The sequence below is a fragment of the Rousettus aegyptiacus genome, unplaced genomic scaffold, assembly GCF_014176215.1.
Source record: "Rousettus aegyptiacus isolate mRouAeg1 unplaced genomic scaffold, mRouAeg1.p scaffold_m13_p_5, whole genome shotgun sequence".
NCBI lineage: Eukaryota > Metazoa > Chordata > Mammalia > Chiroptera > Pteropodidae > Rousettus > Rousettus aegyptiacus.
Window position 1 is genome coordinate 44,183,538 of NW_023416308.1, and position 14,731 is coordinate 44,198,268.

At 38.3% G+C, this 14,731-nt stretch overlaps 1 protein-coding gene and 1 pseudogene across 10 annotated transcripts in view; both read left to right on the plus strand.

The window, feature by feature from the left end:
- The first annotated feature begins 1,037 nt into the window (after positions 1-1,037).
- USP28 (ubiquitin specific peptidase 28) overlaps positions 1,038-14,731 on the plus strand; it is a 54,950-nt gene continuing 41,256 nt past the window's right edge. For 3 of the 10 annotated variants that reach the window (XM_016148976.2, XM_016148984.2, XM_016148985.2), the window contains exon 1: positions 1,038-1,155. In XM_016148976.2, the coding sequence (XP_016004462.2) occupies positions 1,099-1,155 (57 nt within the window). In that variant the 5' untranslated portion in view covers positions 1,038-1,098. Of the gene's footprint in view, positions 1,156-1,407; positions 1,443-14,731 lie in introns of all 10 variants that reach the window. The other 7 variants (XM_016148977.2, XM_016148986.2, XM_036220741.1 and 4 more) reach the window with 4 other exon arrangements.
- On the plus strand, positions 10,707-10,825 carry LOC118603371 (annotated as a pseudogene).

The following is a 14,731-nucleotide window of genomic DNA, read 5'->3' on the forward strand; positions in this document are numbered from 1 at the left end:
GGGAAAATTCGAAAGCCGCATGCTAAAAAATTAAACTAGACTGCTGACACCATATGCAAAAATTAACTCAAATACTCATTATTAAGACCTGCAATAACAGAAGAAAACATTATGGACCTTGGTTTCAGAGGAATTTTTAAAAACTTGATCCCAATGGTAATTCTTGCTCTTGATAAAAATTTTGACCAAGACTTTAAAGCACCATAACCAATGGGAGTGTGTGCAGGAAGAGCTAGTGTTTATGGGAAAACTCTACAGGAAGAACTCTATGCTTATGATAAAGCTCTATGGTTGCAACCCCTTTCCTTAACTTCCTTCTTCTCCTCTGTAAGTACTTCTCCATCTTGCCAGCAGTGGTGTGTGCACTGAGTTGCAACTTTTTTTTTTTTTTTTTTTTGTGATAAAACATCTAGCAAAACTTGTTTACACTGGACACTCCCCATCCCCATTTTAGTGTTAGGGAACCACGCTGGTCATCAGTGAATAGAGGCTCTGGTCTGTTTGGTTTAGACCACTCCATTTAACCCCCGCTTCTCTTTTTTAAAAGAATAATTTTTCGTGTCATTGGACTTCGAAATGGCTACAGGACCAGGTGGAAAACCATCTATTAAGCGGTCCCTGGACAGGATCCCAAAATGGAGAGCAGCTTTAAGGCATCCGTGGGGAACCTTGAGCCAGTAGTGAGACCTAAAACTGAATAAATCTTAAAAGCAGAAGGCGGAAAAACGCGCCTTGGGAGCAGAGCGTCCGCGGTCTTCTACACCACTTCCTGGGCGCCAACTGTCCGGGACGTAGTCGCACTCTACAGCGACGCTGACCGTTAGCCGCGGGCGGGGCGGGATCACGTGGCCGACGGCGGGTCAGAACCCGCTGTGCGCCAAAGTACGCGGAGCGGCTTGGCCCTCGGCTCCGCGCCTTGTATGCGCGCGCAGGCCCGGGGCGGGGCCTGTAGCTGAGCGTCCGGCGCGCGCTTGGGCGGAGGCGGAGCCGGGGCAAGGCGGAGGGCGGGGGGTGGGGCCTCCTCCTCCTCCTCCTACGGGGCTGGGCTGGCGGCGGCGGCGGCGGGAGGCGGGTGACCAGCGGAGGGGCCCCTCGACCATGACTGCGGAGCTCCAGCAGGACGACGCGGCCGGAGCAGCCGATCGCCACGGCTCGGTGGGCCCCGTGGGGGAGCGGGCTCCGGGTGCCAGAAGGGGAAGGGTGCCGGGTCAGAGCGGGGCCGCGGGGGCGGGCCGGGAGGGGGCTGCGGAGAGCGCCCGGGCAGTGGGGCGGCGAGGTTGAAGACGGGGGCTCAGCGGGGAGGCCAAAGTCTTTACAAGGCTTGAATCGCAGAGACTGAGTTCAAGGGGTATTAGATATTTTGGAAAACGAAATATAAAGGACTGGACTTGCTGTTGTCTGCATCAGGGATCTCTAAGAGCGCTTCTGGGCCCCGGCCAGAGGTGAGAAACTTCCAAAAGAGGCAGCTTTGGTCGTTTGGGTTTTTTTTTTTGTTTTGTTTTTAAAAGTCAATTTTATGGCGGTGTTGCTTTAAAGAGTCTCACGCAGAGCGAAGTTATCTAACTTAAAGCCAGTATTTATCAACACCTTGTGAAAGACCTGGGGTCCTAGTTCCTACTTCCTATCTTCCACCTCCCACCCCTGCTTTTTTTGTTTGTTTGTTTTAAACAGAGAGCAGCCGCCCCAATAGTAATAGTAATAGTAGCATTCATCACTCTAGATTTTTAAAGGAGAGGGCAGCGTGATGAACAGAAGGTATGTGATTGTTTTCCTATTCCTATTATCTAAGAAGGTTGAAATCAATACAAGGATTTCTGGGCTAAGATGGTGAGAGTAAAAGAACACTGGTTTGAGAGAAAATCCAAAGGCTAATGTTTGTGTGAAGAAACTTGGGAAGTGGGCAATTTGAGAATGTCTTCTAACGTTACTTTGGAATGTTATAACTTAACACTACCTCATCACCCCTTAAGCACTGCGCTTTTTCAAGACAGAGTGAGTAACCTGTGCCAAATATTCAAATTCAAGTTTGTAAGTGAAGAATTTCATAAAAAGATTTACAGTACGAAGTTGTCATATACCTCCAAGTGAGAAAACTTTTATGCCTTTTTACTCTTTTCCTGCTCTCAGGAGACCAGTAGTGTATAAAGTGAACACACTTCCTTTTATAACTTCTGTAGTGAAAGATACCTCCAGGTCCTGGGCACCAAACTGAGAGTATGTGCTGGTTTCTAAGGGAAATAGCATTGTTGGTGTTCAGTGCTTATTGGAATTTGAGTCACGATTTTCTCTGGTTTCAGAGATCCATTCTACGTGTTTTTAGGACAGTGACTTAAAAACAGGTGGGAAAATCTTACTTTTGAGACAGTCATGTTGATTTAGAGAAGAGACTATTTTAAGGGCGAGTAAGTCATATTTAAATTTGTCAGTGTTCTGTCAGTCGAAACCATGTGCCTGTTCATCAGCAGCATCTTCATTTCCCTGTGCCACAGTTTGAGCAGTGACCACTATCTCAGTACTCTCTGTTTGAGAGTGTGTATGTGAGGTGTTTGATGAGCACTTGTATATAAGTCATAGCTATTTTTGGAAAGCCTGGAACCTCAGTGGCCTGGCTGGCTGTAGTACCGTGATTCTTGGCCACCTGCAGAGTGATGACATTTGTTGTTCTTCCCAGTGATTCGCTCCACACAGACAGATGATAAGTTTGGTATGCTTGATAATGTTTGCCCTTTTTGTTTTTACTAATGTAAAATGCTTGAAGTTAGCAAGGCTAGATTGAAGGAATCTTACTTGGAGAAAGTAACTTTTACATTTCAGGGGAAAAATTTTAATAACTTCTTCCTCATCTTGGTAGGTTTCATGTTAGAATGGACTATATTTCTCTATCTTTAATTCTCTGAAGCATTCTACATTTTCCTTAGAGCAGCAGTTCCCAACTTCCTTGGCACTGGGGACCGACTGGTGTTCTGAGAATCTAATACTTGATGATCTGAGGTGGTGTAGCTGGGGAGTAGTTGCAATTGTGGATGACGCTTCGCACCCTCGCCCGCCTCTTGTCTTCTGCTATGCGGCCTAGTTCCTAACAGGCCGCAGACTGATACGTCTGTGGCCCGGGGACACCCGCCTTAGAAGATCTTTAGTTCTGGTTGAGAAGAGCTTTCCTTCTCTGACATTGAGAAGCTATTTAAAACCTAGAATGCTTCCCTTCCCTTGTTGGTCATTTGTACATGCGACAGACAGAACCCTCCCAAGAATTTTAGTGAGGGAAAAATGTACTCTTGAAAAATGTTCTCAGTACTTACTCGAATCTAAAAGAGGACACTTTGTGATAACACTAAATCCTCCAGACATATTCAGATGTCTAAGGAGAGTACTTACACCTTGGTGTATTTTAATCAATTCTTGACTTAGATTAAAAACAAAAAAGAAAAAAAAACAGCAACATTTACTGTTATTGTAGCATAAACAACTTGAAGTCAGATTGGTTCTTATAAACTTGTCATCCTTGACAGCTGTGCTAGGGTTTATCACATGTTCTTATGCTAACTGAAGCCCTGTGAAAACCTGCCAGTTTCAGTGAAAATTTAATGTCATTTTTGCTTTCCCTTGATTTATTGCCTTTTACTCCCTTTTATCTTGTCTCATTATTGTGGTTTTTGGAACATTAGAAAATTAGTGCTTAGTTGGCTTCCACAACACTCATGCCTCCTTAGCTATAAACAGTTTCTGTTTACACAGTGAGTACAATATTTATAAAACACATTGACAAATAATGCCTCAGTAGGCAGGATCTTCCCATGTGTTTTGTTTCACAAAGAAATTTAAAGCAATAGACAAGTGAAGGAGATATTTTCAAGGAAAATAATGATGCTGGTAGTAGTAGTAGCTAATATTGTGCACGTATTGTGTTCCAGACACAGTGTTCAGAATGTAACATAACTTGTTTCAGTACTTATGACTACTCCATCGAGTTTTCTTATGAGAAGGCTTATAGTTGTTAAATAATTTTCCCAGGGTCACCCAACTAGTAGATGGTACAGCAAGGATTGAACCTAGTTCAGTCAAGAGCCAAAGATACCCCTGAACCTGCTTCTTAATTGACAGACTCATTGTCCTACGTCAGAAACTCTTCTACTTTCTAGAACTCTCCGGATGTTTTTGGTTTTTAATTTTTATTTTTTTCAACTAAAGTTGACATTCAATATTACATTAGTTGCATTGCAGGTATACAACATAGTTAAGACATTTATATAACTTACAAAGTGACCCCCTCCATAAGTCTTGTACCCCCTGACACCATGTATAGTTATTACAGTATTATATTCCTGAAGCTGTGCTTTACATCTCCATGACTGTTTTGTAACTATCAGTTTGTACTTTTTAAAAATTTTAATACATTTTATTAACTCAGTATATCCAAAATGTTATTTCAACATGTCATTAGCATAAAAATATAAATGAAATATTTTGCATTCTTTTAAAAAGTATTTTGTCTTTGAAATCCAGTATGTTTTTGCCCTTACATAAGGTGACCAACACAATTTGTACTACTTAGTCCCTTCACCTTTTTCACTTAGCCACCTCCCTAGAATTTTCCTGATGTTTTAAACTTTCAATCCGCCCTGCACTTTCTGAATAGGTAAACTTTGCAACTTGACAGAGCTTCTTGACATCTTAGGAAGACTCTTCGTCTCATAGTTTTTTGTTTTTGTTTTTGTATTTCCTCTTCAGCATCTCTTCTCAGTGGAAGAGGTACACTTCCTTTCTTGATTTCTTAGAGATGAATCTAGATCACGGGTGTCTAGAGACATTTTTGATTGTTACTATTGGGGGAGGATGTTACTGGTATCTAATGAAAGCCAGTAATGCTGCTAAATGTCTTACAATGTACAGGATACCTCCTACCCACACAGACAAAAAGTTGTCTGATCCAAAATGTCAATATTGCTGCGGAACCCTGATATAAATGATGTCTCTCCTTATTCACCTGTATTATCTCATGTCTCCTTTATGCTAGCTCCCAGATGCATTCACTGTCTTCTACTCCCTCGCAACTCAAAATATGATCCATATATCTGTATTACCGAGGAATTTGTTAGAAATGTAGAAATTTAGATGTACCGGAGCCAGCTTGTACTGCCTTTCCAGGTAATTGTGTACATCTCTTCCCAGCTCTGTTCAATTATCTCATGTTGATAGTTTGAAATTGTCACAGTAGATATCAGAGCAATAAGCAAGCTCTGCAAATCATCATATCACTGTTTGGGCCTCCACCCTAGACCTACTGAATCAGAAGCTGCCATTTGACAAGATCCCTGGGTGATAAACTTCAAGAAGCTCTATCCTATTCCATAGAATTCCCATTTTCCATTCAGCTGTGAACATGTCCCTAATCCTCAAACAAAATAACAAAATCTGCTTCTGCCCTGTCCAAGTGTTGCCTTGTCCACCTCTTTCCTTTTATTTTATTTACTTTTTGAACAGTTTCTAAGTCTGCGTGTTTGTTTTCTAAAACGTTTTTCCAATTACAGTTTAATTCCAATTCATTGTAGGAAACCTGGAAAACAGACCTGGGCAACATTAGCCCTTGGCTGATAGGAGGCACAGCTCCCAGGCTGAGGCAAGTTGGTTCCCCGATTCTACCACAGCTTGAGGTGGCAGCAACAGGTTCTTCAAAAGCCCAGTTAAGAGATGACTGTAGGGACCAGTTTAGTCTCCAGCAAGAACAGGACCGATAGAGAAGCTGACCAGGTAGCAAAAGGTTAGGGCAACAAGTGATTTTATGAGATCAGCATCCCCGAGCTGCCCAACAAAAGCCTTGCAAATAGCAGGCCATTAGTATTTGTCATTAGCAAATAAAAGGGATATCTCGGAGGTGACTAGTGACCAATCACCTTACTACAAATAAAAAGTAGTAATTTCGTTTACTGTTCTCCCTTAGTTATTCGAGTACCCCTTGAGTCTCGTTCTTATGCTTTTATTTGTAATGATTGCTCATTGCCACTTTTTCTTAATATTTATTTTGGCATTTGATTTTATTGCTACCTATTATCAACTGTTCTGTTTTTTTCCTCAAAACTTCCAGTATATTTTTCACCATTTGCCATTCTCATTACAGACAGAAGTACAGTGTAGGCCCTCACTTCTGAATTGGATATATAATTTTACAATTTTCTTATGAATATGAGCCCTGTAAAAGATGTTTGAATTTATCTAATATCGCCTTTTTCATCTCATAAATGCAGTAATGGGTTTCGGCAGTTTATCACACAGTCTAAGGCAGAACCCTAGCTTCAGGCTGCAGTTTGGTGTCCTGTTAGTGCCTTTGATGCTACAGCTACCTTATTTCCTGAGCTCTCCTGCTTTGGACTTTTTGGCCCTGCGTTCGGGTTCTTCTCCCTTTCTTCTCTGCTATGGACTAAGCTGTTTGCTTTCTTGGCTCTTGCTGTCCTTTTATTAACTGTTTCCCAATCTCCATTTGTAATCTTGTACCCTCTATTTGTGAAGGCTTTGGAACAGTTCTACTTACATGTCAGCCCCCTTGGCCAAAAACATTTGCTGCATACCTCCTTTTCCTTCACTTATTATACTAGGCATGAAGATATATACTTGTGGTAATAACAATGGCCATATGCCAGCTACTGCCCTGAGTACTTTCCTGTACATTTCTAATATTCACAAAAACCCTGCAAGGTAGGAATTATTGTGTCAGATATTAATGTAGCTTATAAGGACCTGATATGAGATTTTAAACTCAAGTCTGTTTCCCTCCTTATTGCAGATGAGAAATCTGGCTTACTCAAGATTAAATGCTAAGTAGCAGAGCTGGGACTTAAAGCCATTTGATTCCTGCAGCCCTCCTGCCCTTGCAGTGCATGCCTTTCCAAAACTAAGCTTTTTGACTACCACTTAACAATTAATGAAGCACTTAACATATGTCCTCCGTGAACCTAAACAGCAACCCTATGAAGTCAAATTTAATGTGATTAGGAAATAAAATTTTTAAAGTGACATAGCTAGTGATAAAACCAAAATCAGCACAGGTAATGTTCTCCTAGGATATCAGTATTTTTCTTACAGCTGCTTGATGAGTTTCGTTGGGCAGGCAGGTCACAGTATTTTACATTTATATGCCATTTTTCATTTTATTAGTAGTTCCTATATACATTATTTCATTTGATAGTTGCACCAGTGTTGTCAAAGCTTATACAGTACTTTATTTTACAGATGTGGAAGTTGATAGTTACAATAGTTGAGATTGCCCAGAGGCAAATGTGTCATAGGATCTGGGCTACAGAGTGCCATTTCCACTATCTAAGCTTTCTACATAAAAAAAGAGGTCAGAATACCAGATGTAGAAAGCTGTATCAATGATCTGCATGAATAGGTGCTAGCAGCATGTTACATGATGGCTGGGCATCAGTTTTAACTTGGATGTCCTAAACAAATATTTTGTTTTTTCAATATTAATAACTAAGTTAGTACTTTCCTGGTGTTTTTTCTTTTTGTGTGTGTGTACGTGCATGTGTATGCATGAGCAAACACAAATATCTTAATTTTTATTCAACTGAGGTGAAACTTACATACAATTTACTATTTTAAAGTCTATAATTGAGCGACATTTAGTAGATTCACAATATTGTGCAATATCTGGTTCACAAAACATTTTCTATCTAGTTCAAAAACATATTCATCACTCTAAAAGAAAACCTGTATCCACTAAGCAGTCACTCCCTATTGCCCCAGTCTCCGGCAACACCAGTCTGCTTTCTGTCCCTGCATTTACCTATTCTGGGTATATCACATAAACGAACTCATACAGTATGTAACCTTTTATGCCTGGCTGTTTTCACCTCGTATGTTTCCAAAAAATTCATTTAAGTTGTAGCATGTGTCATACTTCATTTCTTTTAGTGACTGATTAATATTCCACTCTGTATATCTACTGTACTTTATACACCATTTTACATTCCCACCAGCGATGTGCAAGTGTTTCCGTTTCTCCACATCCTAGCCAAACGCTTGTTATTTTCCATTTTTGTTTTTGGTTTGTTTGTTTATTTTATAATAGCCATCCTTATATGTGAAGTAATGTCTCATTGTAGTTTAGATTTACATTTTATGAATGGCTAATGTTGGAAAGCATTTTTTCATATTCTTATTGGCCATTTGTATATCTTTGGAGAAATTTGTGTTCAAGACTTTAGCTCATTTTTGAACTTGGTTTCTCTTTGGTTTGAATTATAAGAGTTTTATTATAATCCAGATTGGTTATTTGAATTATGAGGTTAAATATAATCTGGATACTAGACCCTTGCCAGGTTTGTAATTTGAAAATATTTTCTCCCATTTTGTAGGTTTTCATTTAACTTTCTTGATAATGTCCTTTGATGCACAGAAGTTTTTAATTTGGCTAAGTTCTGCTTGCCTATTTTTTTGTTGTTGTTGCTCATGTTTTTGATATATCTAAAAATCCATTGCCAACTTCAAGGTCATGAAGATTACCTCAGTTTTCTTCTAAGAGTTTTATAGTAATTAGCTATTATGTTTAGGTTCTTGATCGATTTGGAGTTAGTTTTTGTGTGAGGTAGGGGGCCAACTTCATTCTTTTGCATATGGATATCTAGTTGTCCCAGTACCATTTTTTGAAGGGACTGGTTTTTTTTTTTCCCCATCAGATGGTCTTGGCATCCTTGTCGAAAATCAGTTGACCATAGATGTGTAGGTTTTTTCTGAACTCATAATTCTAATTTGTTGGCTTTCCTTATGCTAGTAGTACATTGTCACAATTACTATAGCTTTGTAGTAAATTTTGAAATCAAGAAGTGTGAGTCCTTCAACTTTGCCCCCCCCCCCAATATCATTTTGTCTATTCAAGGACTATTGAAATTCCATATGAATATAAAGATCAGCTTTTCCATTTCTGCAAAAAAGGTCACTGGAATTTTGATAAGGATTGCATTGAATCTTGTAGATCATTTTGGGTTATATTGCTATCCTAACATATTAAGTCTTCATGATGATTAATTTTATGTGTCAATTTGACTGGGCCATGAGGTGCCCAGACATTCGATCAAAGTTTATTCTGGTTATGTGTGTGAGGGTGCTTCTGGATGAGATTAACAGTTGAGTCTGTAGACTGCATAAAGCAAGTTGCTTTCTCTAATGTCTGTGGGCATCAGCCAGTCAATGGAAGGAAGACCTGAATAGAACAAATAGACTGAGTAAAAGGAAACTTCACTTACTTGGCCCCTGAGCTAAGACATCAGTTTTCTCCTGCCCTCAGACTGGAACTTATACCATCAGCTCTCTTGTTTCTCAGGCTTCCTAACTCAAACTAGAGCTACACCAGAGTTCTCCTGGGTCTCCAGTTTGCCAACACCAGATCTTGGGACTTTTCAATCTATATAATCACAAGATTCAATTTAAATCAATTTACCCACAACACAGGAAACTATGAATACAGCGTTGCTACACACACACACACACATGCACACCCACCCCCATTGGTTCTCTTTCTCTGGAGAACCCTGAGTAATGCAGTTTTCCAGTATATAAACCTGGATGTCTTTCCATTTATTTAGGTTTCCTTTAACTTTTTTCTCAATGTTTTATACTTTTCAGTATACAAATTTTTCATCTTGGTTATATTTATTCCTAGATATTTCATTCTTTTGGACACTATTGTAAATGGAATCATTTTCTTAATTTTTTTTTTCAGATTGTTCATTACTGCTTTACAAAGACAACAGATTTTTACTCATTGATCTTTATAACCACAGTTTTGCTGAATTTTTTACACTCGATCTTAGCCAAAAGGCTGAGAAGCAATGTTGAATTTTTTTTATTAGCTCTAGTAACTTTTTTGTGTGTGGATCTTTTTAGGGATTTTATAGATCATGTCATCTGTGAATAGAGATAGTTTTATTTCTTCCTTTCCAATTTGATGCCTGTTATTGGTCTTGCCTATTTGTTCTGGCTAGAATTTCCAGTACAGTGTCAAATAACATTAGTGAAATTGGGCATCTTTGTCTTGTTCCAGATTTTAGTGGGTAAACTTTTAGTCTTTTCACTATTGAGTATGAGATCAGCTGTGAGGTGTTTTTTTTTTTTTTTTTTTTTAATAAACGCCCTTTATCATGTTAACGAAATTCCCTTCTAGTCCTTAGTTTTCTGATTTTTTTTTTTTTATCATGAAAGGGTGTTGGGTTTTGTCAAATGGCTTTTTCTGCATCAATCAACATGATCATGTGTTTTTCCCCTTCATTCTATTAGTGTTGTGTATTAATTACATTGGTTGGTTTCCTTTCTGGTTTTCTTTTATGTCATTGGTGACAGCATTCTTTTGGGCATCCATTTTTCAGTATTTGACTAGGCTTTGTCTCTTTATTCTTTGAGATGTGCAGAGTATATCCTACCTTTCCATTTCTCCTCCCAGCATCCCACCTGTCTTCTCACACCCGGTTTATTCAGTAGCCCTGTAACTCAAGTTAAGCTTTCTTTTCCTAGTCTCATCCCACTTTGAACTAGTTATTCATATGCCCTAGATTAATCCCCTAAAGCACACTCCTCCCCCTCCCCCAGTATACCTGCTGAGGAACTTAATGGAAAATTCACTAGACCAAGTCTAAATTCATCCTGACATTTAGAACCCTTCCTAATCCAATCCCATATCACCTCTCCTGTCCCTGTTATTTATCAAGAATAGAGTCTACGGCCATGCTATCCTGAACAAGCCCGATCCTGTCTGATCTTGGAAGCTAAGCAGGGTCAAGCCTGGTTAGTACTTGGATAGGAGACCACCTAGGAAGACCAGGTGCCGTAGGCTTAAGAAAATAAAAAAAAAAAATAAGGGATTGTAAGATGACAAGGTCCTTGCAATCTGTGAGGTCAACCAAGGTGTTGCCTCGCCTAAAAAAAAAAAAAAGAAAGAAAGAAACTATACACTACTAAGCCGCACCTAATAACAACTTAAAATTTTACTGTTAGATTTCTAAAACTGATACAGGACAGGGCAAATTTCCCTGAGTGGGGAGAGACCAAGTGCTGTACCGAGAGAAGAAAAGGATCCTTTGGTGGAGAGTATAGAAAGAATTCAACACACACCAAAGTTAGAGTCAAAAGGAAAGTTTATTAGAAAAGGGATAACTTCACAGAGTGTGGTCTTCTCTCAGAGGCAGAGAGTGAGAGGGACCAAGAGAGACGTGGAAAGGTAGTGAGTGGGCCCCTTTTTCTAATAAACTTGCCTTTAAGTTTCGCGTGTATGTTGAATTCTTTCTGCCTTCTCTGCCAAAGGACATTCTTCTCTCAGTGAGGGGCTTGGTCTCCCCGCCACTTGGGGAAATTTGCCTTGTCCTGCATCAAAACTATGATCATGTAAACTTGATTTTTTTTTTTATATCTTTCTCTATAATTTCGTAGTTTCTCAATTAACCTTAGCAGTATATTGCTAAAAATGACATTTTAATTTCTGAAGATGCATTTCAAAATATGACCTATTGTAAAAGCTTCCCAACCTAATATGTATTTTGGCATGTATTCAAAGAAATGAAAACATATTGTCCTGATGTGTTCTAAAGTAAGAAAAAAAGTGAGATGTGGGTCATTATGGATAGTATAAAAAAATATATTCATATGCATAGGTCATTTCTGGAAAGATATATTCGAAACTATTAATAGTGGTTACTCCTGGGAAATGGGACTGAGATGTGAAGAGGAGGGAAATTTTCTTTTCATTTTATATCCTTTTTACTGTTGAAATTTCTTACACAGTGCATTTGAAAAAAAGATGAAAACATTTAAAAGTAAATAATGCTTAGTTCCTTTTTTCTTTTACTTCCAGTTCAAACCCTTCTACACCATAAAAGTGTTGCTGAATTTTAAAAGTTTTTAATTTTTTAAAAAAACTTTAAGCCAGTTGATGAACCAAGAGTCATTTTCATTGTGTACCTAGTATTTGCATCATTAAAATAAGTTATCAAATAGCCTTTTTCAGGAAATTTAGTTGTAGCCACACAAAAAAACTTCTTTTTTGTCATTTTTAGAGAGTCATTCTTATGGCATTGTTAACAAAAATTTTTGCCTTCCACTGCGGAAAAAAAAAAAAGCAAAAACCAAAAACACAGAAGAAGACAGATAATGGAGCATGGAATCTAAACCACAGCAGCACAGCTAGGTAGGAAAGACATGTCTGTTGTCCCAGTTTCACAAGCATTTTTATACATCAAGTAGGGAAGCGGAGAGAAAGGTGTAAGCCATTCTGAAAGGATTTACATTAGCTGTAGACAAAGGCGATAGGAGAAGGTGAAACAGAGCTAATTCTGGGATAGGTGCAGCAAGCAGAAAGAAGCGTCTAGTCGTGTGGATTAAGTGTGGGCAGCAGCACTTCATGTGTGCATGAGAAGTAGAGGCTCCTGGGGTTTGATGACACCTGGCTCTTCTTTCTTTTGGATGATCGAGGAAATAGCCACCTGGAAATTAATCCTAAATTCCAATAGATACACAGGAATGCGAGTAGTCTTTTGTCACAGCTGGTCCATAGCAATTAACAGGCTAACTGTTCTGTCTCTTTCTCTTACTCCGGCCTGTTCTAATTTTAATTTAGGTCATCTCAGAATTTTTTTCTCATCAACATGTTAGGTTTCTGCTTTATGAATAAATTGGACCAACATAGAATTGTTACTGGAAATACAACTGAAAAACACCAGGGCTCTATGGACAATTGTTCCTTGTTTTGTGGAAGTTGGAAAGTTAGTGGCAGTCTCAGAATGCATTTAAGACCCTGTTGTTCTGGATTTCTGGAGTTGCTGCTGTATATTTTCATTGACTCATAACATTATTATTTTACTTTTCTTGGATACTTAAATTTTATTTGAAAATCGTAAAACAGATCTTTAATTTTGGAGGAAATTTTATTAGGCACATGGTAGTTTTTTGGAGTAAATAAAGGAACATTTATCAATTACTTACTTAGCTTTAAATTTAGAATGTCTTTGTAAGAATAGACAATTGAGATCAGGAAATGAATGATGAAAGTAGCATTCCTGTTTAGAGGAATGGAATAGTCTAGAAAGCTCATCCCAATGCTAAACTGGGTGTTTTCTAAAGAGAAAACTCAATTCGTAATCTCACAAATTTGCCTCATGTGATCAAAGAGAGTTTTAATTAGTTGCAGTAGGATTAGGCCATTTACTGTTTATTTCAAAAATTTGATAGCTTAATGTTTTTACTGCCCGAATAATCCATTTTACTGCTTATTATTAGATGTGTTATTTCTTTGCCGTAAACCTTACTCCTGAGAAGACTGGATTGCTCCAAAACCACTAAGTAGCTGAAGTCAGAAAGCTTGAGTTCCTTCTTTCTAGAGATTTACGTGTACGTCTTTTCTTCACTGCCTCTGGGCAAGAAAAGAGAGTACTTTTTGTTTTATGAAAACAATGTGGGTTTAACTAAGGAAATGCAGACCTGTTGGCTCTTGCCAGTTATTTGACTTGATCATGACTGGAGCACAAGCTTTGTCTTGTCTCATGTTGGGTGTGTAGTATAATAGATAGCATCGTTGTTATGGTGAAGTTAATATTTAAACCAGCTTCCTGTGAAGTTCCAGGAGAAACTATGAGTTAGTAATACAGTAGGATCCAAACGAGCTTAGTTTGTTACTTTAAAATTAACATTTAATATATTGTACTTACTAGGATTTGGGTTGTGGGTTGAGAAATTAGATTTAGCTAAATATTATAAGATTGAGTCATGTCATAGAAATTGTTTATGTGTCAACAACATAGCTTAATCCTTGTGAAATTTGTTATTCACACTCAATGGTTATCATTGATTTGTCTTTTAATTCAAGACATATGATGACAAAATAAGTTTTGTAAATTCTCACCATGAAGATGCTTCTTAACGTTTTAAGGTTATTACAAGGATTACATATGTTAAACACCTAAGGTTCCTGGCACAAAGAAAGTGTTCAGTAATGTTAAAATTGTTACAAGCACTGTCCTATGGATAATTCAAATTAGGTAGTATGTTGTATAATTCTTGCCTTTACAAAGGCAAAAATTTCATTTTTAAAACAATTAGAGAACCACATGAGAAATACTGGTTAAAGACAGTCACATTCATTCACAAGCTCATTCATTCCCTCAACATATGAGGTTCGAAAGGAGTTAGAATAGTAAGGACCAGAGATACTGGGAACGACTTTAATGAATAAGATGAATTTATAACCCTTGACTGTAGGTTGGCATTCTATGGTTAAACAAAGGTAGAAGATATTACTAGAGATAATGGAAGTAACTCTTTAAGGCATGGGAGGATGAGTTTGTGAAATAAGGATTTGTATAGAAGAAAAGGTTGAGCTGGTAATGGTCTTTGGCAAGATGAGGAATTCGGATTTGAATTTACAATGAAGAACATTGTTCTTAGAGCTGTACAAAATGATTTTATAAAGTTGTCATCTCTGCCCATAGCTTTTAAAAAGGGGAAACTTATAAGTTTATTTTCCTCTCCTGAGTGTATTGATTTCCACTGCTACCTATTACAAAGTGGGGAGAGGAGAATGGGGCTTTAATCCAAGGCCAAATGTAATGAATAGTAAGTTATTTAATATTTGCATACCATATTTCATTGACTGAATTTATTTGGCATTCTGAGCTCTCTGAAATTGAGATGCTCCATACATTTACTGTATCCAAGTAGCAGATGTGATGTGGTTATCATCTGCACATGTGTG